This window comes from Vespula vulgaris, chromosome 1 (assembly GCF_905475345.1).
Source record: "Vespula vulgaris chromosome 1, iyVesVulg1.1, whole genome shotgun sequence".
NCBI lineage: Eukaryota > Metazoa > Arthropoda > Insecta > Hymenoptera > Vespidae > Vespula > Vespula vulgaris.
This window is the reverse complement of record NC_066586.1, coordinates 6009684-6034100: the sequence shown is the minus strand read 5'-3', so window position 1 is coordinate 6034100 and position 24417 is coordinate 6009684. Positions and strand designations below refer to the sequence as shown.

General features: G+C 33.3%; 1 protein-coding gene and 1 long non-coding RNA gene across 4 annotated transcripts in view; one reads left to right on the top strand and one right to left on the bottom strand.

The window, feature by feature from the left end:
* The window catches only part of LOC127065650 (sodium/calcium exchanger 1), a 77856-nt gene that overhangs the window by 27469 nt on the left and 25970 nt on the right, over nt 1-24417 (top strand). Inside the window, exons 4-6 of one of the 3 annotated variants that reach the window (XM_050998513.1) lie at nt 7013-7228; nt 10863-11057; nt 21084-23326. In XM_050998513.1, coding sequence (XP_050854470.1) covers nt 7013-7228; nt 10863-11057; nt 21084-21199 — 527 coding nt within the window. In that variant the 3' untranslated portion in view covers nt 21200-23326. Of the gene's footprint in view, nt 1-7012; nt 7229-10862; nt 11058-21083; nt 23327-24417 lie in introns of those variants that run through there. The other 2 variants (XM_050998336.1, XM_050998430.1) reach the window with 2 other exon arrangements.
* The window catches only part of LOC127067655 (uncharacterized), a 36010-nt gene continuing 34908 nt past the window's right edge, over nt 23316-24417 (bottom strand). The window contains exon 4 of the long non-coding RNA XR_007782698.1: nt 23316-23579. This is a non-coding gene — a long non-coding RNA (uncharacterized LOC127067655). The remainder of the gene's footprint in view (nt 23580-24417) is intronic.

Here is a 24417-nt window from a genome sequence, read left to right as displayed (position 1 = left end):
AAGAAGAAGAAGAAGAAGAAGAAGTGAGCAACTTCTCTATTGTTTTTATTACCATTTCATTGAGTGGTTCTTCCCTTTGACGAGATATAGAAAAAACAAGACATAGAAAACACCAAAGAAAGGTTACGATCTAATAGCGAAAGTTCTCATACTATAGTACGATACAACTTCTCTATCTCTCTTGGGGATTGAATTCTGACATGGTAGTTGTCTTCTTTGTCGACCGAACAAATTCCATTGCCGTTTCGACGAGATATTTTCTACTTCGGTTTAAAGACCGACGAAACTGTCGAGAGATAAATGAAGATAGAAAGAGATAGAGAACGATAGATACAGAGATAACAAAGAAGAAGAAGAATTTGCATTGTAGCATACCCGTCGCTCTTCTACACTTCATTGAAACGTTTGAAAGAATAGCGTCAGAGCTTCGCTTTTATGTCTGCTGCCTCTCTCTTTATTTCTATCTCTATCTCTATCTATCTGTTTCTCTTTCTTTTTTTCTCTTTCTCTTTCTGTGTCTCTTCTTTACTCCGGCATCAACATATGTACATAGCCACAAAGTTACCACTTTTATCTCGTTAATGTCGAAGAACTCGTAAAAATCATATTTGCATCTTCCTAATTCGACGTAAATATTATCACGTGTAAAATCTTGTAACAATAGAATATTTGGAAGATCGTAAAGATATTTCTATACCTCGATATCTTTTCCGATAGAAAAGAGGTACGTCGATTTCATGGTCAAATGCGACCAAGCGAGTTTCTTTATATAAAATTTCTATATTTTGTCGATATCTTACGTATTTGTACGATGCATTTACGAAATTAAATGATCGATCGAGGAAAGATCAAACAGTCAAAGGTTAACGATGACAAGTTCAATGCTGAGAAAGAACTCGTTGATATCAAACTTACATCTTTGTAATTTCACGCAAACATTCCTACGTGGAAGATCATACGGATCATTGAATATTTAAAAAGTTAAATATCTACATATAAAACACTTCGATAAAAAAGTTACCAATATATATAATACTTTGATATCTATGTCTTTTACCTCGATCTTTGTCAATACAGAAGAAGAATGTGAATTTCATGGTCAAAGTCTAAGCGAGTTTGTTCTTATAAAATTTATCTACATTTCATCGATAGCATAGGTACTTTTATGATGCACTTACGATATTAAACGATCGATCGAGGAGGGACCGAACAGTCAAAGTTGAACGATGACATTTCGATACCGAAGAACTCGTTGAAATCAAACTCATATTTTTGTAACTCCGCGCAAACATTTCTACGTGAAAGATCATATGATCACTGAATATTTAAAAAATAGTAGATATATATATATATACATAGGTGTATATCTGTGTTTGTGTACGTATAGATCGATATCAATGTTTTTAGATCGACCTTTTTCCTATATAAAAAAAAATAAAATAAAATAAAATAAAATAAAATAAAATAGTAAAAATCCAAGCGAGTTTGTTCTTATATAAAATTTTTATATTTTTGTCAGTAAAGTAGTATGAAGTTTTATGATGCACATACGAAATTAGATGATCGATCGAGAAGAGTTCGAACGATCGAAGCTTAACGACGACAGTTCGGTGCTTTCGAAGCAAGTTTACGTCTCTTTCAGATTGATCGAAACGTTGAACTTTAGTAAGAACCATACGAATATATCATTCGCCTTGTCGGATTGCGGATTGCGGATTGTAAAGCTTTCGAATCGTACTCTAAAGTCGCTTTGCTATAATACCAAACAGGGGATAGAGCTTCTTTCGAAATATACATATGTATGTGTATATAGCTAACTACGTATAGAGCAAAAGGGGGTCTGTCTTCTGTTCCGTTTGAATTATAGACGCTTTGAAAACTCGACGCTTCACCTCTAACAGTTACCATTCGCTTCGTAGAAAAGATAGATACTAACATATCCTGTATTATGTGTGTGTGTGTGTACGTTTATACGTATATGCTATTACCTACGTACTCTATACATAAATGTTATACACGTATATTTTTATCATAAAAGTATCTAATACGTTATACCATTTCCTTTATCACCTTTCCAACTGTCTTTCTTAAAAGTTATTTATACCAATGTAATAGTCGAAGTACGAACTAAGCACCTTTCCGTTTTTTCTTGTCGATTAGAAATACTAACAACGAAGGTCTTTTAAGGTCGCTTAGAATGGAGCTTCCATCTGAATTTTAGATATATAATTTATCGAGAATATCAGTTAAACCGCTTTTATACGTTGCAGCTTAGGTAATATTATGTCAATTGATATCGTACAGGTTCTAGATCAAATGACATAGATTATATGATTCATTCGTATATAGATGTAGAAATTTATAGATCTGTAAATTTACATGTATATATTTATATATATATATATATATATATATATATATATATATACATATATATGTATGTATGTATGTATGTATGTATATAGATGTGAAGATTTATAGATCAGCTAATACATAGAGATTATACGATTTATGTTAAATCTGATCTAAAATGTAAGTATATCTCTTTTCGTAATATCGAAATACCAATCTAAACTTCTTTCGTTATATAAAACTTGTCCTTTATAGTTTATAACAGCGTTTCTCAACCTACGAGCGACGTATTCGATATTAATCCGCGTTAAATTTTTATTCCAAAAACTTAAAAATATTTTTAAACAATATTTTTTAAAAATTCTAGCAGAATATTCTTGCGAGCTCGCAATAATATCGCGTATCTTTAAAATAATATTCAGCGACCTCGGTCTACTAAGTTCTTAAAAATTGTACGTTATAAACATTTTTGATCAGAATTATTTATTATAAAAGAAATTTATCGGAATTTATAGTATAGATAAAAAAAATTGAGAAACGTTTTGTTTATAATCTACGTACCACGCCGACCCACATTTATATCAATCGATTTTTCTAAATTTTTTTTTTATTTCCCATACACAGAAGATAGTATACGAGAGAAAAGTAAAACTGCGTTAGCTCGAAAAACTATGAATGTTTTCAGTATATATACTCTTGAGCGTTCACGTCATAACAACGGTTGTCTCTTAAAATCTATCGCTCTTTCTGTTTGCGTCATACTTTCTTTATAGTTTCTATTCCACAGTAATTCTAAACTTTTATCTTTTCCCTCTCTCTCTCTCTCTCTCTCTCTCTCTCTCTCTATCCATAAAGAAACAAATATTTATCTTTCTTTTTAATTTTTTTATTTTCTTGTTTTCTTTTTTTTTCTCTTTTATTTTTTTCCTCGAATGAAAAACAAAGATACAAATGTTCTATGAAATTATTTCTAATTTAATTAGATGATAGGTAACATGGATTATATAGGGAGAGAAATATAAGAAGAAATGGATAAACGTGACGACAGACATTAACGTCGTCACATCAAACTCCTCTCGTAAAACGTTCTGCTCGGTAAAGTTTTAGCGTACGACGCAAGTTCGTTTAGGAAAGAACTATAGTAATAGCTAAGGGAATCACGGTCAAACTAATTCGTTTTCTTATTAGTCTCGCGGAAATTTATGTAAAAGAATTTTGCTTCACGCCCTTCTTCCCCCTTCTTTCTCTTCTCGCTCCCGCCCTCGACCCGCCTTCCTTATATCACTACGACAAAAATAAATTCCTCGAGAAGAAGTTTGTTCCTCTTGAAAAGAAAGAAAATTCTAACTTAACCACTCCCATTTCCTTTTACCTTGACAGGAAAGCTTTCTACCAAAGTTCATTTCCTATTTTTTGATTAATACGCGTTTTTTGAAATATTAAATCTGAGTAAAAGTCAACATAAAACATAGAAATTCTCTTCAAATAAATCAAATAAATGTTCACCATCCCTATAATTTTCATATTAAAAGTTTGGTTAATCTTCATTCCGTTCGCCGTTTGACCTATGCTATATATATATACACATATATATAGATATATATGTATATATATATGTATACTATATATATATATGTATATATATATATATAGTAATATCGATTTCATAACATTTGTTGACCACAACCGCTAGTAATCCACAACTAAATGCAAACGAAGCAAATTAATTTTCTCGAGTTGCAAACATACATACGGAGGAAATATCGGGCAAAGGAAATCCTTTAAATGAAAGTAGAAAATAATATCGATACAAATTAAACCATTCATTTCTAATGAGAAGTATTTGCTTATGGAAGGTATATGTATATCTGACTTTTTAGAAATATATCTATAATGCAAAATAATGATCGTTGATAAAGTCTATGACAAACTGTACAAAGAAAAAACAAATAAAAAAAAAGACGAGTTTGAATAATATTCAAATAAATTGAAGGATTAGAAGACGTAAAGGAAATTTGCTATTCGATTCGGTTCGAAACAAAGCGGGACGACTCGATTAGGTTTGGAAATTAGTTTTGTTTTTCGATGTCAATCTGCATCGGCGAAAATGACCGGCTGCTGAGGAAGAACGGGAGGAAAGGGGTTGAAGGGGTGAGGGGGAGGTTGAGAGAGGAAACGCAGGTAATTACATTTCCTGATAGATACGGGGCAAACGTTATTCGCGATGCAATATTGGTTTCGTTATTTATCGATCCATTTAATTTTCCTCTTTTGAAATTATCGTAACAACAATGAATATCTACATTGAAAGATTATCACGACTAAACAACTAATTTCAAATTCCAAAATTAAAGAGAAAAATAGTCTAGTGACATAGTTAAATGACTACAAAGCTTTAAGCGATTATACTTAAACCAAGCGAGATAGAACTATATCCCAAAAGAGGAGTTTAATTACTTAGCCGCAGAAAGCGGAAGCGTACGTATGAATTTCCTTAAACTCTATGCCTATATCGGCTTATTAAACACCCAACGACGAGAGTTTGCCAAAGTAACTATATCAAGAAACCTCGTATACAAAGGAACTTCCTATGTACGTACTTCTATCGAAGTTTCTTCGTTCTGTAGACATAATTTTTATTGTTCTTCACATCTTTTTTTCTCCTTCCTCTCTAATCATACAGAAGAAGAAGAAGAAGAAGAGAAAAAGAAGAAAAAGAAGACGAAGTTTCTTAGTCACAGTGAAACGCATCAACTAAATAAAATATTTCCTTGAACAAAGTTTTCAAGTACGAAAAGGGAGATACCCTTCTTAAACTTTATTCGGAAATATAAGATAAAGAGTGATACGAATATGAAAAGGAAATAATTTCTTGACGAACGATGTCCCGTGAATTGAATTTTTGGTCCAATAAATAAGTGGAAAGAGAGTCGAGTTCGATTGTTATAAATATTTCATGAGGAAAGAGAAGAATGTTTAAGCGATTCCACGTAAAGTGCTTAAGGTACTTTTTTGAGTTTATGTACAACGAGAAAAGACTTTTCCACAAAGTCTCGTAACTTCCGCCAGCCACAGACTAAAAAGGATACAGTCGCTTCTGAACGCACCGTCGATTTCTCTCTGCGTACCCTTCTAACGCGTAATAACATCGAGAAGTCACTTAAACTTTTCAACCATTTCAAAACTTTTCGTGTCTACCTCCCTCTCTTTCTCTCTCTTTCTCTATCTCTCTTATATGCATATATTCACCATTTATTCGTTCGTTCAACTATAAAACTTAGATTCTAATTAACACATTTCTTTCTAAATAACTTTAATTGCAGAAAAATGTGAAAAGAAGAATGTTACGCGTCAAGTATTTACTTATCGTTAAGAAACTTTGTCTGCTCGTTCTATTCTTTTTCTATCTTTTTTCTTTTCTTTTTTTTTTTTTTTTTAACATTTTACATTTTATCGGAGAAAAGAAAAAAAAAAGATCGGCTAAGAGGTTACTTCGTTTCTTTTACGTCGATAGAAAAATGAGTAGAAAAATGTTGGAAGAAATAGTAGGTTTTTAATACCCACACCGTGTGCCTCTTACGTTCCACAATAAATATATATATATATATATATATATATATATATATATATATGAGAAAGCAATCCTTTCGAATATTTATTACGGACGTAAAGCGTTACCCACGTTGAAGAGTAATATCCTGGCATATACTGTTTATCGCAGACAGAAACGACTTACTATCGAGTTACTACAACCTTCTTCAAATTACGAGAAATCGTGAAAATTGGAGAAACTAATATCAATGGTTTTTATGTCGAAATATGAAGAATGCTTTATTTATTTCTTGATTTTCTTTGTTTTTCATTCCTCATGCCTCGGTAATCCTAGAGCATTCAGATTAGAATGTATCTCTGACGGACTAAAAGTTTTCTATTATCTACTAGTATTTGATCCATCATAAGTTCGATCGTTTCGATATTAAAAAAAAAAAAAAAAAAAAAAAAAAAACTATTCATCTCAGAGATTATTTCTATTTGAATTAATGCTTTTGAATAAACTTAATCATTATGATAAATTAAACTTAAAATCTTACAATGATTTAGAAAATGTATTATACTTTAGTTACACACACATATATATATATATATGTACACACTGTATAGATATAGTTATATACATATTAAATCGTCTACATATTCCTAGTACAGGAAGACGTGTAAATAAAGTTGATCGTAGAAATAACAGTTGCTATTTCCGTAGCGTAACATAACCATAGAATCGATTTAAAGCTCCGGCTTTCGATCTTGTACAACGACGTAGGCGATCGGTTATACTAGCTCCAGTTTACATTTATGCTATGTACATATATATATATATACACACACACACACATATAGACATATACACGAGTAGTACAGTCGCTATAGTCGAGTTTACATACGAATCACTGCGAGTAGTATAGCTCGGTATGTGGTCAGACGCAGAATCGAAAAGGCTGATGGATTTTTTCTCTTCTTCTTTTTTTTCTTTCTTTTTTGCTTTAAAAAAAAATTGCTGGTTTGTTAACTTCTAGAAAAATCTATTCTACGTCTTACATATCGATCACATATCGAGTCATTGAAAAATATAATAGATGAACAGTTTTCAACTCTATTGAAGCAGCGATACGTGATTTTTTGATTTTAGCCGAAGCAGGAATCGCCGTAGCCGCGGAGTTGAAACAGCCCGAAGAAAGGACGGAGGAAGAAAAAATGGCACTCCTGGGTAAACCAAAACTTGGTGAAGTGTCTAAAGCGCAAATAAGGATTAAAGAATCAAAGGAATTCAAGAATACCGTGGATAAACTCGTTCAAAGGGCGAACGCTTCGATATTGCTCGGTAAGTCGTATATTTTCTTTCTTTTTCTAAATGCAATTGAATTCTGTCCAATTGCCGATTCGTTTCCTTTTTCTTTTTCTTTTTTTCTTTTTCTCTTTTTTCTCTCTTTGGATTTATGCCAAAATATAACATCGTCCAAAAACCAAACGTATACACTCTTATATACGCAAACTAGTGAACTCCTTAGCTCGTAACAGATATCATTTCTTTTATAGTTATGATCTTAAAAGATAAAAAAATTTCGAATGTTTATTCGATGAAGACGGAGGCACATATTTCATCGCGCAAATTTAATCGACGAAATTTTATGTTTCCTAAATCTTGATAATGTTGATTTGTACGTAAAGAACTTGATAATTCATTGAGCATTTTGTGATATCATGGTTGATATATTCAGAACGCAGATGTTAAACTTCTAAAGTAATTCGATCGACGATTTCTCAAGTGACTCTACTTCGTTTTTGTAAAAAAAAAAAAAAAAAGAAAAGAAAAAGAGAGAGAACGAGAGAGAAAGAGAGAGAAAATGAAAGTTTCAAACGAACAAGTAGTTCGAGTAGTAAGTACTTAGAAAAGAGAAATGATTCGTCATCGTCCTAAAGACTACAGTTTGCAAGAGTCATTTAATCCTTGGGAGCCATCACATTGACGATCATCATGATTGTCACGTTTGTAATGTCATTGGAATATATAATCCTTAGCTATTAAGTAACTTACAGGAAAAACAAATTTGATTAAAAGTTTTTATTATTATTATTATTATTATTATCATTATTATTGTTGTTGTTGTTGTCGTTGTTGTCGTTATTATCGTTGTTGTTTTTTTTCTTTTTTCGTATTTTATTCCTCTGTTCCTCAGGGCGTTGAACCGATCAAACGAGACCCTGCCAAGTTTAATCTCACTCCTCTGAATTGAGAAATGTTCGCAGTATAATGGCTCTTTGTATTTCTTCGTGAATATATGTTTTCAGTTTAAATTGCATTAGGATCATTTTAAACGTGTCTTTTCAACGAATCGACATTGTGCGTGGTATTACGTTTATTATTACGACGTTTATCATTATTATTATTATGATTATTATTACTATTATTAATAAAATCATATGAAATGAAAATGACATGGAATATAATTTTTTTCACGGGTTGTAAATAAATAAATAAATCTATTCCATTTAATGCACGTATATTATATTTGTCATCCGGTAGACGTGTGTAAAATATCATTTCAAAATGACACACTTTAAACGAATTAAATATCGTACGTATTAAATCGATCGTCGAAAAATTCTCGTCGCGTATTCGAATATATTTGAAAGAAAAAATAATCGGTCAGATTTTTATTTCGTTCACGTTAATATCGTTTCCTAAGGACAGAGCGACTCCTCGAATAATGCGAAATTCGAATAATTTCAAATTTAGTCCCTCTCGCGAGCTTTTTAATCGGACAACGAAAAGTCAAATGCTTTCACGTGGAAGGAAGGAAGGAAGGAAGGAAGGAAGGAAGGAAGGAAGGAGAGCAGCTGAAATGATTGCTTTCACAAAGAGTGAGGGTGGTTAAAGCAGAGAGAAAGAGAAAGGGAGAAAGAGAAACACAGAGAGAGAGAGAGAGAGAGAGAGAGAGAGAGAGAATGGGTCGAAACTAGAATCGACGAACAAAAGACACACCAGTATAATAGGGCAATTCGATAGCGAGTCTTCCGCAAAGCGACGCCGATTATTGAGAATGGCCTTGAGAGGTCTCCCCCTTTCTCTTCATGGCATTAGAGATCTACTCGTGCTGCATGAAATAGTTTTCCGTACATTCTTGTATCGAATAAGAGTGTATATATATATATATACCATTGTTTCCCTTAACGAATCCTTTGTTCGTTTAAAGACCGCACGCATTCTTCTCGTTATGCTTAAATATTTTTTTTTTTCTTCTCTTTTTTTCTATTTTCTCTACAACAAAGTGGCGCGTTTAAATAGAAGCAATGGCCATTCTTTTAACGAGACAATTAAAACCACGAGGACCTGTTAAAGGTCCTAAAGGTGTGGAGCAAGCGTCGTGAAAGAAATTTTTTTTTTTTATTTAGTAGAACGGAGTCATTATTCGGAGTGAAGGCTTTCATCAAACAACAAACCGACACATAATTTATACGTTTTAGTCTGTATTTGTACATGTTCTCTCACATTGTACATCTTTCTGTCTCTCTTTTTCTCTTTCTCTTTCTCTTTCTCTTTCTCTTGCGTTACAACCTCCGTTTCTCATTTTCTCGTAATAAGTAACTTTGTACGATATGAGTGCGTTATTAAATGTTTTATCGAATATGACATAAAGAGACAGAGAGTAAGAGAGAGAGAGAGAGAGGGAGAGAGAGAGAGAGAGAAAGTGCGTTAGCATCTCATTACTAAGAGTTTAATGCAACTCGTTACTCAGCCAGTTTCAATTTCTCTTTTCTCCTCTTTTACATCTCTCCCTTTTGGCAAACAAATTATATTTTTTTCAACGCAAAATGTCGAGTAAAAGCCCCAATAAACCAAATATCGACCATTTCCCTTTCGCCAAACGTTACAATCTCTCTTTTTTCTATCTTTTAATATTTACGGACTAATAGTTCACCGCAAACACGAGAATGAAAGGATTTTTCAATTGAGAAATATATGAACGAGAATAAAGAAAGAGAGAGAGAGAGAGAGAGATAGAGAGAGAAAGGAAACAAAGGAAGGACAACTTTATTATTAACTCGAGTAATTCTAGAAACAGGCTTTATATATTAGAACAAAGATGGAAATGGAAACATTGATCGTTTACCAAAGAGACAAGATTGATCCCTGAATCCCTTAACATCTTTGAAAATTTTGAATTCTCGAGGCTATACTCCAGATTTATAGAACGATATGCAAATAATCTGGGAATGCATTGCAATGTGGTATCATCGAACGTATCTCCTAGGATACATAGACGTATCTATCGCTTTTCGAATAGTTCGATTTCACGTAACTCTTAGCAGCGAGTCCCCTTCAGATACGAGACGAGATACTGAAGAGAGAGAAAAAAAATGGGTTGGTATATCTTAGTAAGGTTAGAAAATTGGCCAAACTTTAGCTCTCTCTCTTTCTCTCTTTCTCTCTAACTCTCTAGCATTCTCTTTCTATTTATCTATTTATCTACTTTTCTAGCTCTTTCTCAATCTTCTTCTTTCTATCTATCTACCTATCTACATATTTGTTTATCTATCTCTCTTTTTCTCTTTCTCAATCTCTCTCTATCTCTGTCTAGATCTTTCTCTTTCTCAATCTTTCTCTTTCTATCTATCTACCTATCTACTTATCCGTTTATCTCTCTCTCTCTCTCTTTTTCTCAATCTCTCTCTATCTGTGTCTAGCTGTCTCTCTCTCTCCCTTTCTCTCCTTCCATTTCTCAATCTCTCGATCGCTCTCGAAAAGAATAGGTGAGTCGAATTCTCGCGTTAAAAAGACATTTTCGAAGCCCTTGATACCCTGTGTCGCATCGTGGTCGTAACTCAGGCTCTATCCCGAGGGGTGGTTTTACTAGTGGCTTCTACTTGGCTACTGTCGAGGAGTACGTAAGCTCACGTACATATGTAGTCGCCTGGAAAGGAGACTCGTAGAAATCCTGAAATATGACTTACAGGGACAAGCTCCTGGAAGGAACAGTTTACGGAAGCATTGACCGTCAGTGGCGGCGACGAAGAGGACGATGCGGAAGGAGGAGGTGGAGGAGGAGGAGGAGGAGGAGGAGAGTCCTCGTCTCCAACACCAGCCGATTATCTCATGCACTCTATCACTATCTTCTGGAAGGTCCTCTTTGCCTTCGTGCCACCTACCGGTAAGTCTTATGGTTAACTCATCCCCTACTATGATTTTCTTTTTTCCGTTTTCTTTTTCCTTCTTTCTTTTTTCTTCTTTCTTTTTTTCCTTTCTCTTTCCTTTTTTCTATCGATTTTCTTTTGGTAACAATTTACCGCAATCTCGTATCTCCTTGGGATATTCTTAACTCCCTTGCAATATAATTTATTTTTCTTAGTTCGTTAACTGCGATCAGATTTTGTTCTACCTCGAAAATCTCATTTGTATATGTGTACGTACATACATATGTATATTTAAGTATCACACGTGTACTTCGAAAGCAATTATGAAATAAAACTGTTTTACAATTCCGATTCGTTTCATTAAACAAATAAATGATTCAAGTGTTCTAGAGTAAAAACATTGTTATCGCGATATAGTATGATGTAACTTCGTAGAACAGAAGGTTAAATATTTTAGTTGAATGAAAGCTTGAAAAAAAAAGAAAAAGAAAGAGAAAAAAAGAAAAGGAAAGAAAAGAAAAGAGAGGAGTAAGAGTAAAGCGGTTGTGGGGAGAGAAGTGGTACAAAGGGAAGGGAAATAGGATCGAGGAGAGAGGTTTGCTAACGTAAATCAAACGTTCTTTGTTTTTGGCAAGAAAAAACAACGAGAGGAAGTAAGGGTTTAATTGTGTGCGTATGCGTATCTCTATGCGTGTACGAGGGTTCTGGCAAATCCGGCGCGTTTACGTCACCCGTGGTTTTCGTAATAACAAAGAGAAACGACTGCAGTTGAAAACCGTTGTGGTTTCTCGCCTTGTAATCGTCGTCGGCACTCGACCGTAAAGCTTCCGTAGTGGGTAAATGCACGTAACCTGTCGACTGCTCAAACAATAGTGGTTTATGATCACCGAGAAAGCAAGAGACAGATAGATAGAAGTGGGGGTGGAAGAGGAGGACCAGAGAAATCATCTATCGGTTTACATACCGACAAATTTCTCTTCGATCGAAAGGAAACGGATGGAAGCTACATATCATATACATAGATCATCCTTTTTCAGCTTACTCACTCGCACGTTTATTTTTGTAATTCGCTTATCTCATTTTTATTTCTATTAGATACATTACCAAGGTTCGTTTTACTTAATATTTTATTATTATACTTTGTAATAACAATAATAATCATCATAGATTATTACTATCGGCATAATATAATAATATTTCAAAGAAAGTAAATCCGACAGGAATAATAATCTTTCGGAAACAGTAATTTATCAGAAAATAGTAACCTCCCGGAAATATTAATTCGTTAAAGAAATAATAATCTGTCAGAAATATTAATACGTTGAAAGTAGTAATATGACGGGGATTAAAAAAGAACCTATGTTAAGAATAACGATCCATCAGAAATATTAATCAGAATAATAATAATAATGGATAGAAATATAGTATTTTCTAGTATCGTTTATTACAATATATCATATGTCTCGGATATAAACACGCGAACGTTCCTGCCGGACAATTAATCATTTATTATAATGGCTGTACGATAAAAATAATGGCACTTAACGTTGATATAGAGAAAGCAACTCTACTGCGAAAGAATCTATTATCGAATAGTATGGAAAGCACTTTCAATTACTTTTTTCCAACCTCGCGTTAATAAATCTTTATTCATATGCGTTAAAAAAGTGATAAAAGCGGCAAAGGTACGAGCCTAGCGAGCGTTCTCAAGGCTATCGAGTACTTATCCGTAACGAGAATAGGTTATATACGATGATATAGGAGAGCGGGTGGTTTACAATCGCGCTTCGGATGCTACCGGGTCGACAGCCACTCGATAAACGCTCGAGCGAAAGTAAAGAGTGTTTCTGACACACACATTCTCTCTTTCTCTCTCTCTCTCTCTCTCTCTCACACACCTTTTCTTCCTTCCTCTCTCGAGGTAATAATTTACGGATTTATATACACACACACTAATGGCCATTAATAGCATACAGAGAATTTCCATCGATAGAAGAAACTTTCCTTTAAACTTACCTTACATTAGCCTTTCAGTGTTTACACACAACACACACACATACATAAAGAGAGAGAGAGAGAGAGAGAGAGGTGGGCATACACATATATATAATTATGTGTATTTTTATATTTTAAAGATATTCGTGCGTGTATCGATACGTTCAAATTGGACAATTACGTTTTTGTGGATACACCGTTGTTACGAATATTATATGATATAATTTGATGGAAATTAAATAATTATCAAAGAAAATAAGAATTTATAAAGATCTATCTGGAAAAAGAGAAAAAAGAAATTATATGAATATACGTAGTAAATAAAAGGAAGATAATTTGTTCATTCTAAAGAAGGTTCTTAGTTACGAATTTTTACGAGTTTCGACCGCGAAAATATCCCCTTGGAAATATGGGAAATGTATTATTCATGTGTAGATACTACACATGTAAGTAGCTATAACGAGAAAAAAAAAGTGTCTACGTCAGGCTACCAGCCGAGCATGTAACTCCCGAGATTTATGTAGGTCAATGCCTCTTCAAGAAAATTATGTAGATCAGTGTGTCAACGTAAACATACTTTATTTACATGAGAATATCTTCTGCAACTCGTAGATAATTCAAATATCCCCCGGTTTATCCGCAGATAAAATTACAACTTGGGCAAAATTTTGAAAGAACTTTCCAAATTTTTACACCGTCCTCGTATTTCTTCTTCTTCGTGACGTAAATAAAAAAAAAAAAAAATAAGAAAAAAGAAGATGTAAACTCTTATCTCTAACTTCTAACTTTCTCCGTTCATTCTTGTTTAAAAACTTGAATAAGAGAGAGAAGAAAAAAGGAAGAAAAAATATAAACAGGAAGAAATACAATAGAATCATGCAAAGCTACGAAAAAAATCTTTTAATACAACATTAAAATCCGATCGCTTTAGAAAAGATACGTTCTCTGTTTTTTCCTTCTCTTATTCGTTGAAAAATTCTTAAAACATACACTTATAATCGAGATTACAACAGGAGAGAGAAAGAAAGACAGAGAGAGAGAGAGAGAGAGACAATACTTCATTTTTGGTGAGACAATACCGACGAATCTAAAATGCAAAGAGAAAAGTAAAATTTTCGTTCTTTTAGATGCATAATCGGTCTGTCGTAATATGTCTGAAAAATACATTTAAAACGAATGCAATTGCTCGAAAACAAGGGATATCCATATCTTCCCATAGATGTTCCATCGTTACTCGGTTCGCTAAACATTTATATTTTCAGCGTCATAGAAATACGTGACCAGACGATGAAGCAATTTCTCTGAATCCACCGAAGAGAAAATTATTAGAAAAGGGACGATATTCTCTCGTTAGTTTCTAGATGGTTGAACGAAGAAAATTACGAAGTAATCGAATGACGAAAGGGAAACGCGAAACTCGAAATTCGAAATGAATTAACGATTTAGTTGCATACGCTCGATTTTCCGTACAACGTTTGGAACTATCCCTTTCGAGAAATAACTCCACCGAGTTAATGGCTTCGAATCATGGAGTAGAGAGAAAAAGGGGAAAGGAAGAAGGAGAAGAGATAAGGGTAAAAGGGGGTAAGAGATCCATCCTAGGGGAAGGAACGGTAAGGGATACTCAAGGGATTTGTGGCTCTCTCATTGTCTACCGGTTAAAGATCTTTCGTCTTTCTCTTCCACGTGAAATTATCCTTACTGGAATTACGAAAATCCTTGAGAAGGAAACGTGCCCTTTTACACAAACCAGACGCGACTCGTAATAGTTCCCTTGGCTTCCACTTTCTCACTGATTTTCGCTCATAGCCAGCTTTCTAATGTTGTGCTTAAATTGATCTTCTTTCTTTCTCTCTCTCTCTCTATATATATATATATCTTCCTTCTTTCTTTTTTTCCTTTTCTCCTTTGAGAAAGAGAGAGAGAGAGAGAGAGAGGATACGTCGTTTGCGATTCGACGAACTTTGCAGTATCTTCCTCGAGGATGAGTTATCAAGGATCTCACCTTTCTTAGCCTCTGAGATTGCCTGCGAACCACTTCCCCAATGTTCTTTGAAGAAATATGCAAAGATATACAAGGTGCAACCGCTTAATAAAGCTCATGTATTATTCAGCTTCGCAAAGGCGCTGAAGCGTTTATCCGATATCCAACTGAGAGATTGAGAGCGAAAGAGACAAAGGCTATTCGTAAAAAAGAAAAAAGGAAAAAAATACAAAATAACATCTAAATAAACACGTTGAATACCGAGCTATTCTCACGTGGCATTCCGTTCAAGCCACGTGAGTCACTTGCTGGATGGATTTATAAAACGTAAGTTATGATATTTCGAAAACTAAAAGAAGAAATTATTAATGATAGGAATAATATATATATTCATTTATAATAAATCATAAACGTGAAACATAAAATCATTATTATTGTGTAAAAAATGTTTCTTTATCCTTTAGCGAACATCCAATGAATTTTTCAATAGTAATATATATTTCATACGATAATAAATGACTCTTGAGAAAACATCGAACGAAATGTCAAAAGTGTGAATCCCAAATGTTCCGGTACGAAACGATATAAATCTTTTTTTTTTCCTTATATCTTATTTATTACAAAATTATATATACATATGATCGGATGACCGATTGATATACATAATTTTGTATTCGTTTTATCTATTATTTATATCTTACACAAAAGAATTATGCGACTATACCGTATATAGTAATAAGAAATAATAAATGAAGTTAAAAGGACACATTGATAATTTAAAAACAATAGTAATACGTTCCTCTTACAATTCAGAAACGCAGAACTACGTCGCGTGACCCATCGATGATACGAAAATGATATTATGATTGTATATGACAACAATCAGCTGATAATATTATGAAACATTTCCATGATCATATTTCATTTTACATAAAATAAATACATCGGCCTTAATGAAAAATCCAATGCGGATAATCCAGTGGCCCATGCGGCCATTCAATTTGTTAACCCATTAACTAAATCGAAGTTGAATTTAAACGAAATTTTCTAAAGGGTCACTCGAGAAATGTTCATGAATTTTACGTAAATATATATACAATAATAATGTTGCATCAAAGTAATACATTTTTTGTTTCTTATTAAAAGCAAAAAGTAAAATAAAATAAAACAAAATAATTGCATTTTTATTACTGATATAACTTTAAACAAATTCGATGTAGTTACGTAGGATTTCTGTGTTAAGAAAAAGAATAGAAAATAATTTCCTCGTAAATTGGTTTATGATCAATTAGTTGAAAGAAAACGAGAGAAAATAATCATAAAGAAACATGACAAACCGAGCTTTTACTTTTCTTCGCTATGGATGATTCATCCCCGATCACGGTTTCCTAGGAAACGTCTAGTCCAACCCTCCTTTCGATTCAGGCAATCGTTCTATTTGTCAAAGCAGACGATTATACGTGACTTTTCTATCTACGTTAGATTTTAGATCTCGACTGCTCAGAGATATTCCTTTGGACGATTCAAAGGAAAGGAAAAGAAAGATCCAATTAACTCGGTTTTTCTCGATAAAAAAGATTCTCTCGCGTCTCGATAAGTTCAGCCTCTTTAATCCTTTTCTTACTATAGCTGACTATAATTACCCCACGTTGAACGCTCGTTATATACTAAAGGTGACTATGGTCATAACCCGATAAAATTCTAGTTGAATTAAGAACCTCAGATAAACGTAGCATATTGTAGCATATCACACACACACACACACACACACACACACATATATATATATACATCCTCGTTTATATTCTAATAATTAAAATAATTATATCCTCAATAATTTTAATTATCATCTTCGTGAAATTAATGTTTCTTTGTTGTACTTTTATGGCTATTTAAAAATAAATTAAAACGATAGAGGGAGATAAAAAATGACGAATTAGTTTGTCAATATACGTATACCCCATCGATTAATTCGTTAATGGTTTACGGAGCGTGTACACGGTAATTTCATAATGGCATGATTTTCAATCATTTTAATGAAAATTTATTTATGATATGGTTGGCCGATGGACGAAGTAATGATTTATATAGAGTCATATTCGACAACGAGTTTCAGAAAATATATGTCAAGTGTCATTCGATAATCGTTGATTCGTTTTTTCGTCTTATTCGTAATATTAACTCTGGTGAGTTCAACATTTTTATTAAAAAAGAAACAATCTTTCTTTTTCTTTCTCTCTTTCTTTACTTCTTTCTTGCAAAACTTTTAACAACGACATTTAATGAAAACATTAAAAATACTTTACTCTGATTCCTTACTATTTCAAAACCACCGTATTGTCTTTTTCTCGTCATTTTTTGTTTCCATTTTATCGTATGAGTCCAATACCAAGAATAAAACCACGAATTTGTTAAAGATTGTTAGAGCAAAACCTAAGAATTCTACCGACGTCGTTGCTTAATTACTTTAAATAAAATTCGATAAGGATGGAAGAGCTTCATAACGTCATTACGAAAAATGAACAGACTTTTCCAAGACTTCTTCTTGTCAACTCGGTTTTCTCAGAACCCAAATACATACTAATTATCCTTTCTTTTTCTCCCTATTGTATATCTAATTGTAAGATGACAATTTTTTACACAAACTATACTTTCTATTCGTAAACGAGAAACATCTACGATATAAATATCTATGTACTGTCTACTATAGTATTTCTTTACGAATATGTTAACTTTGTGTTTATTCTTTTTGTTAGTTTTTCCTTTGAGTTATCCACCCTCTATATAAGAATCGGTAGTATTATGTAAAACGTATGTAAATCTTTCTAGTATAATGTAATCGTAAAGTGTACGACATTGGGAGGTACATATGTATATACATACATATGTATATACATACGTATATAGAAAGCTCGAGGGTGAATTTAATCAAGGACACGGCTTATCGGTGACTTATCAGTCGTCTTTTACTCCCTCTCTTCCTTTCTCCCTCTCTCTCTCTCTCTCTTTCTCTCTCTATCTCCGTTCTGCTTTCCTTCCTATTCCTCTTACCACTGCTTTTAACAAAGTTTACAACCGTGCTGGTTTGTCATAACCCTAGAGCGAAGAGCGAACGCGAGGTAATGAAGTCCGGCGTGAACACACCGTGGCCGGCAATTAGTTTAGTCGCCCTGAAATTTCGTCGTTTCGAGAAGAGTAAATTGGCGATATTATCAGTGAACGTTGTTATTATCTATGTCGACGATGTAAATAGCAGGTACCTGATCGATCTTATATATATATATATATATATATATATATATATATATATAATATATATTGCGAAGATAGGAAATAATTACCTTCGTGTTATCTTTCATTGAACAATAATCGATAATAATCAACATCGGCTTACCCTCTTAAATTTTATGATACTTAGATACGTTGGGAAATCTATAAGTTACGATAATCTAACGATTGATACCATCATATTTCTCTATTACGATAGTTCCTATATACCAATAAATTTTCGAACGAGCATCACGACTTAAACACGGTAAAATGTAATTTCCGTTTGTAATATCCGCAAACTCTGCCTCTTACTCTCCGATATACGTGAAATGTCCAATCGACGTTCCGTTAATTGTTCCTTTTTTTGTTCTTTTTCCCTATCCCTTCTATTAGAGCAGTTTCAAATTTCGCGAGTTATCAAATTTGTTAACTTGGTTTAGTTAAAGTTTGTGAAATTCTCGTATAACACGAATAACGAGTGATACACAAATACATACGTACATATATATATATGTACATATATATATATATATATCCTTCTATATTCTAGCCCCCAAAAAAAAAAGAAAAAAAGCTTTTGTTCGTATATATAGCAAGAGTATAAAAATGTAGGGAGATATAACATATTTCACGAACGCGTTTCGGATAAATGTCGAAACGCATCTCTCCGAAAGTTGCTATGTGTTAACATTTTTGAGCTTGATGTTCTAGCACGATGAGTTAAAAACGAAACAATATATATATATAGATAGATATACGGTGAAGAGAAAGGTGGAGTGACGATGTACGCCGAACTCAATTTGCGAGTGAGAGAGAAAAAGGATAAACGGAAGAGAAAAAGAGAATTAGAAAAATGAGAGCAAGAGAGAGAGAGAGAGAAAGAGAAAGAGAGAGACTCAAGGATAAGAGAAGGGCGTGAGAAGTTCCGTTCATTGTGTACAGTGCAATTAGTCTCGTGTTTACGCCGCGTCGTTCTCGTCTTCTCTAAATTCCAAAAGGAACAATATGGTCTCCCTTTTGTCCACATTCCAAAGCCCTAGTCTCTGACCAATAATTCGACGAGTAAGATCAAGTCTCTCTCTCTCTCTCTCTCTCTCTCTCTCTCTCTCTCTCTCTCTCTCTCTCTCTCTCTCCATCTTTCTCTTTCTCTATCTTTCTTTTTCTATCTCATTACTAGAAATTCCACTAGAACTTCGTTTAGCTTCCTTCTTAGGACATTTTACCGAAGAAATCCTTAGCTTCGCTATCTTTTCTCAATACGAGTAGAAATTCTATCCTCTATCTAAGAATCTACGATTCAACGAAAACTTTATCGATTACATGAGCGCAGGTGCGAAACATTTCTCTCTCTCTCTCTCTCTCTCTCTCTCTCTCTCTCTCTCTCTCTCTCTCTCTCTCTCTTTATCTCTCTGTGGCTCTTTGCATGCATGACACCAGTCGACTCGAGAAACAGATATACCTTCTTACATTCAACAATAGAAGTGATATGTCTGAGATTTTCTAAGAAAGATTTTCTAACAAAGATAAAATGTACATGTTCATATATATACTTACATACCTATATACACATTGTTACATATAGTATGTACTTATACATGTACGATTACGAAAACGATTGAACTTAACTTTCCTTAGAAAAACACTTTGCGTCGGTTTAATGAGATATTTATTAGTCTATCTTTCTCCAAGATAGAACTCTTAGTTATTGATATTCTTAGACTTCTTGACCTACTTCCTGAAATTTACTTTTTCAATTAGAATTATGTACTTCATTTTGCTGAGGATAAAAATTTAAAGATCGCTTTTAATGAAGAAAAATAAAAGGGAAAGAACGTTTGCACGACCAATAAGATATTATTTCAATATGGATATGAAAGATGATTCGTCATTGAAAATCCAAATCGTAGTAAAAAGTCGCGATTTGTAAAAAATTTTTTGTTCCACGAGAAAGGTGCAATGATACGAGCTGCCATACGCATGAGTTAAAACGAACACATATAATTTTAAATTCTAAATTGTGATGTCCATATTTTTGAAATGCAATTATAGAATTTTCGTTCAAGTCACTATTATAGAATTTCTATTTTAATATATTACAAAGTAATGAAAACTACTAGTAATGAATAATAAAATAATCGAACATCGAACATCAACACAAATAGACTGATGAGTTTCGCGTTATCAATGTTACCTACTTACAAATTCCATATCGCTAATGAATCAATTATCTTCGAATTTTTTTTCCGTGGAACGTAAAAATCGAATTGCGAGTTTTTGTAAATTTCGATAAATTATTTTTCCAAATACATGTACCTTTTAATAACGATGTCTTCGCTACGAAATAAACAATCCTACTAACGTGCAAGCAATTTCTAACCCTCATTCGTGTGACTAACACACTGAGATATATCACAAATATAGTTCGGTGTACTTAGAATACAATAGCAACAGGACCCGAAAGAGTTCAACAAGCGAATCTCCAGGGGGTCGAACGTTCTAAAAAAAAAGAAAAAAAAAACTTAATAGTTCTCTCTACGAAAGTTCACAGTTTTAACAGTTGAAATATTTCGAATTTCACTAGAAATAATTTATAAACGACTTACACTTAACTAATTAACTTTCGAAATATGCAAAAAATAAAAAAAGAAAGAAAGGCAGAGAGAGAGAGAGGAAAAAAGAAAAAGGACCTTGTTTTAATTTTTATCTCTAGACCGATAAGACTCCTTAACGAGGATTCCTTGGCATAGATAATACCTATATACATATATATACATATATATATATTGTTTCGTAGTCGGATTACGAAGCTGCGAAACTCAAGAGGAAGAGAGAAAAGACGAAACGGAAACGAAAGAACGAAGGCCAGAGGCGAGCTTGGATGGAAGCGAAGAATACGCTTTATTTCACTGAGCACAATTGAGAACACAGCGCGGAAGCCTGCTGAACTGGCAAAAGCTCGCGAAACTACTGTATCAAGCCCCCGCAGTTTTACTTTCTTTATTCCAAGCTCCTTCCTACTTGTTCTCTCTTTCTGTCTCTCTCTCTCTCTCTCTCTCTCTCTCTGTCTCTCTCTATTTATCTATCTATCTCTCTTTCTCTCTTTTTCTCTCTCGAGAATCTAACTCTAAATCAACGTCGCAGTGAATGCTTCGTTGCATGATGCAAAACTCGTAGTTCCCTTCTTTGGAGAGCACACGAAATGAGAAATAACTGCGTTCCGTTTTTGAAAATGTCGATAGTCGTGTGCCTCGTAAAGAGAACGATTATGATTATCGTAATTTTGGTTCTTTTTCTTCTTCTTCTTCTTTTTCTTCTTCTTCTTCTATCAAAAACTTTTCTTTTGGATTCAAAAATGTAGGAAATGTCGATAGGATAAATTCGATAAAATGTTTGATTATAAAAGTTTGTCCCTTTTTTAAATTCTTTCTTATGTAAAATGTTCTTACTCAGCACACGTACAAACGTTCCAACGTTCTTACTTTACGAGGAATTAAAAGAAAACGTCTTTCGTTGAGTCGACAAAAAAGTATCGCAGCTCGTCGAGACATTTGTTTTATCGTCATACGTATTCTCCCGTGGAACATTGTCATGCATTATTGCGAATCCCTCGATAATAAAAACCTAGACTCTACATACGTGCTCTTTTTCCTTTCTTATAAAATCAAATCATAAGAATATTTATTTTTCGAAATATTCAAACGAATATTCAAAGGAATATTCGAACGTAATACAAAGCATTATTATATAAACGGTATTAGTATTCGAAACAAACGCATTAACGAATTTTGCGTTGGATCTGTATCGGGGACACGCCATATTGAATTTTAATTCGATTTTCTACAGGGATACCGCCTGAAACGCAATCGCCCAAAACGCAAGCGTCAGAACAATAAAAAGATAGGTCTCATGAAAATCCACTAATGCGATTTCTCTTCGAGCTCGAATTCGGCGAATGGCGCGATCCACTGAAAAATTTAACAGAGATTTATCGCCGGTTCAACCGCGTATCGCCAACTACTTTTTCCAACGTAATTTTTACTAGCGAGATTTATGACGAGTCCTTCGGCAATAACGTCGAGCTTCTCTCTCTCTCTCTCTCTCTCTCTCTCTCTCTCTCTCTCTCTCTCTCTCTCTCTCGCTATCCCCAATTTTATCGTTTCGAACATGCTAACCCTATAACTTTTCCTACCTTCCCTCTGTTTAAACGTGCGTTAGTCTACACAATTCCAGTCAAATAAATTAGTCGATTATAAACTATTGTTGTGGTTACGTTGTCTTTCTCTCCTTTCTCTCTATTTTTCTTCTTCGATCTTTGAATTTGTCGGCGCGATAACACGCACGTTCGAGTACTAAAGATAACACCACCGTTAAATTTGTTATAGCTATAGGATTTTTTTTTCTTTTTCTTTTTCTTTTTTTAGATCAGAAGATAAATTCAAATAAGAAAGAAAATATAATAGTTCGAACTGTTAAATATTAAATCTAATGGATAGAGATAGATATCATAATTACTTACAAGTAAATTTTTCTAACACTTTTTATTCCCGAGTTTGAAATAATTTGCAAAGATAAAAAGATGTAGAAATTTTTATTTCGTACTATATTCCGTAAAAATAAATGAACCTTCCGTTGATTCAAAGCATTTAACAATTTCTCACAACGTATCTATCTATACAATCATCGAGTATGCAACGTCTATTCTCTCATAGTTTGTAACTTTTATACTTTCTGCCATACACACTCATTCTTACATACTATACTACTTATATTTATAACTTCGATAAGTCGATCGTTGGAAAGAAACTTTTAAACAAACGCTTCGGTCAAGTTACTGTAAAACTTATAAGATAAAATTCTTTTTCGTTTAAAAATGGGTTCATCGTTAATAACGAGTAAATGTCGGTTCATAAAACTAATCAAGAGAGAAAGAGAGAGGTAAGAGAGAAACAGATAAAATAGCATCGTTCATCTAAATTGGAACGTAAAATGGCGTAAGTACGAAAAATGTGTATGGTCAGTTGTAACGATAAAAAAAGAAAAAAAAAAAAGAGAGAAAAAAAGGAGAAGAGAGAGATAGAGAATAACATCTGCAGGATATTTGAAGAGCTATCAAAATCTTCCTGAAAGTACTTTATACAGGTATAAGTTATATGTACTCGTATTTGTGGTATACAATGCAGCTCGTACATCAGAGATGTGTGTCACGTGTAGACCCATAATTTATACAGTGGAATCAGGTCACGATCCATAGACAAAACTGACTACTCTCAACTACAGCTGCCAGACATACCTGTAATCGCGGAATACGTATGCCGGATATGGTCATTCTATATGCATATATGTATATACGCACGCTCATAAACGAGACGACACGCGTCTCGTCGACATTAATTATGCTAGCGCTTTGACCACAAGAATGGAGAATACATGATAATCTTTCCCTATGGAATCCACTCGAATCGAAGAACCTTTAAACGAATCAGTACTTATTTTATATCAGATACATTCCGTCTTTTTGCAATAAACGATACGCGCAATCCAATCGTCCAACGATTTAATAATTTATTTTTTTAGATACCGGATTTAATAATTTAGTTTTTTAGACTATAGTATTCATACAAGTATAAATCATTTTTACAAATAAATATTCAAGAATTTATATATATATATATATATGATATATATTTTTAATTTAAAGTATGAGGATGTTTCGTTGGATTTACAAATTGAAATGCTCATCGGTCCGCCATTTTTAATTGCTTTCATGAAAAAATTAAAAAAAAAAAAGATTGCGCTAATGCCTCTGACATGGTTTTAAATATTCCTGAATAGTTAAAATTTTTAACGTCTCATATAGGAATTTTAATGAATTTTTAAATTTTTAATATAATATCTTCTATTTCGAAATCGAATGATCGAACTGGGATTGTTCGCGTATCTTGCAGTCTGATTTTTGAAATAAATAATAAATATGAAGTTCATCTATTCGATCATTTAGATATTGGAGTAGATAAATACATACATTTATATTTTACTATCAAACATTCCGAATGATTTATCTCAAATAATCTCAAAGATAATCATCCGATAAACTTTTAGTTATGTGCTTAAATTACAAGAAACTTTCA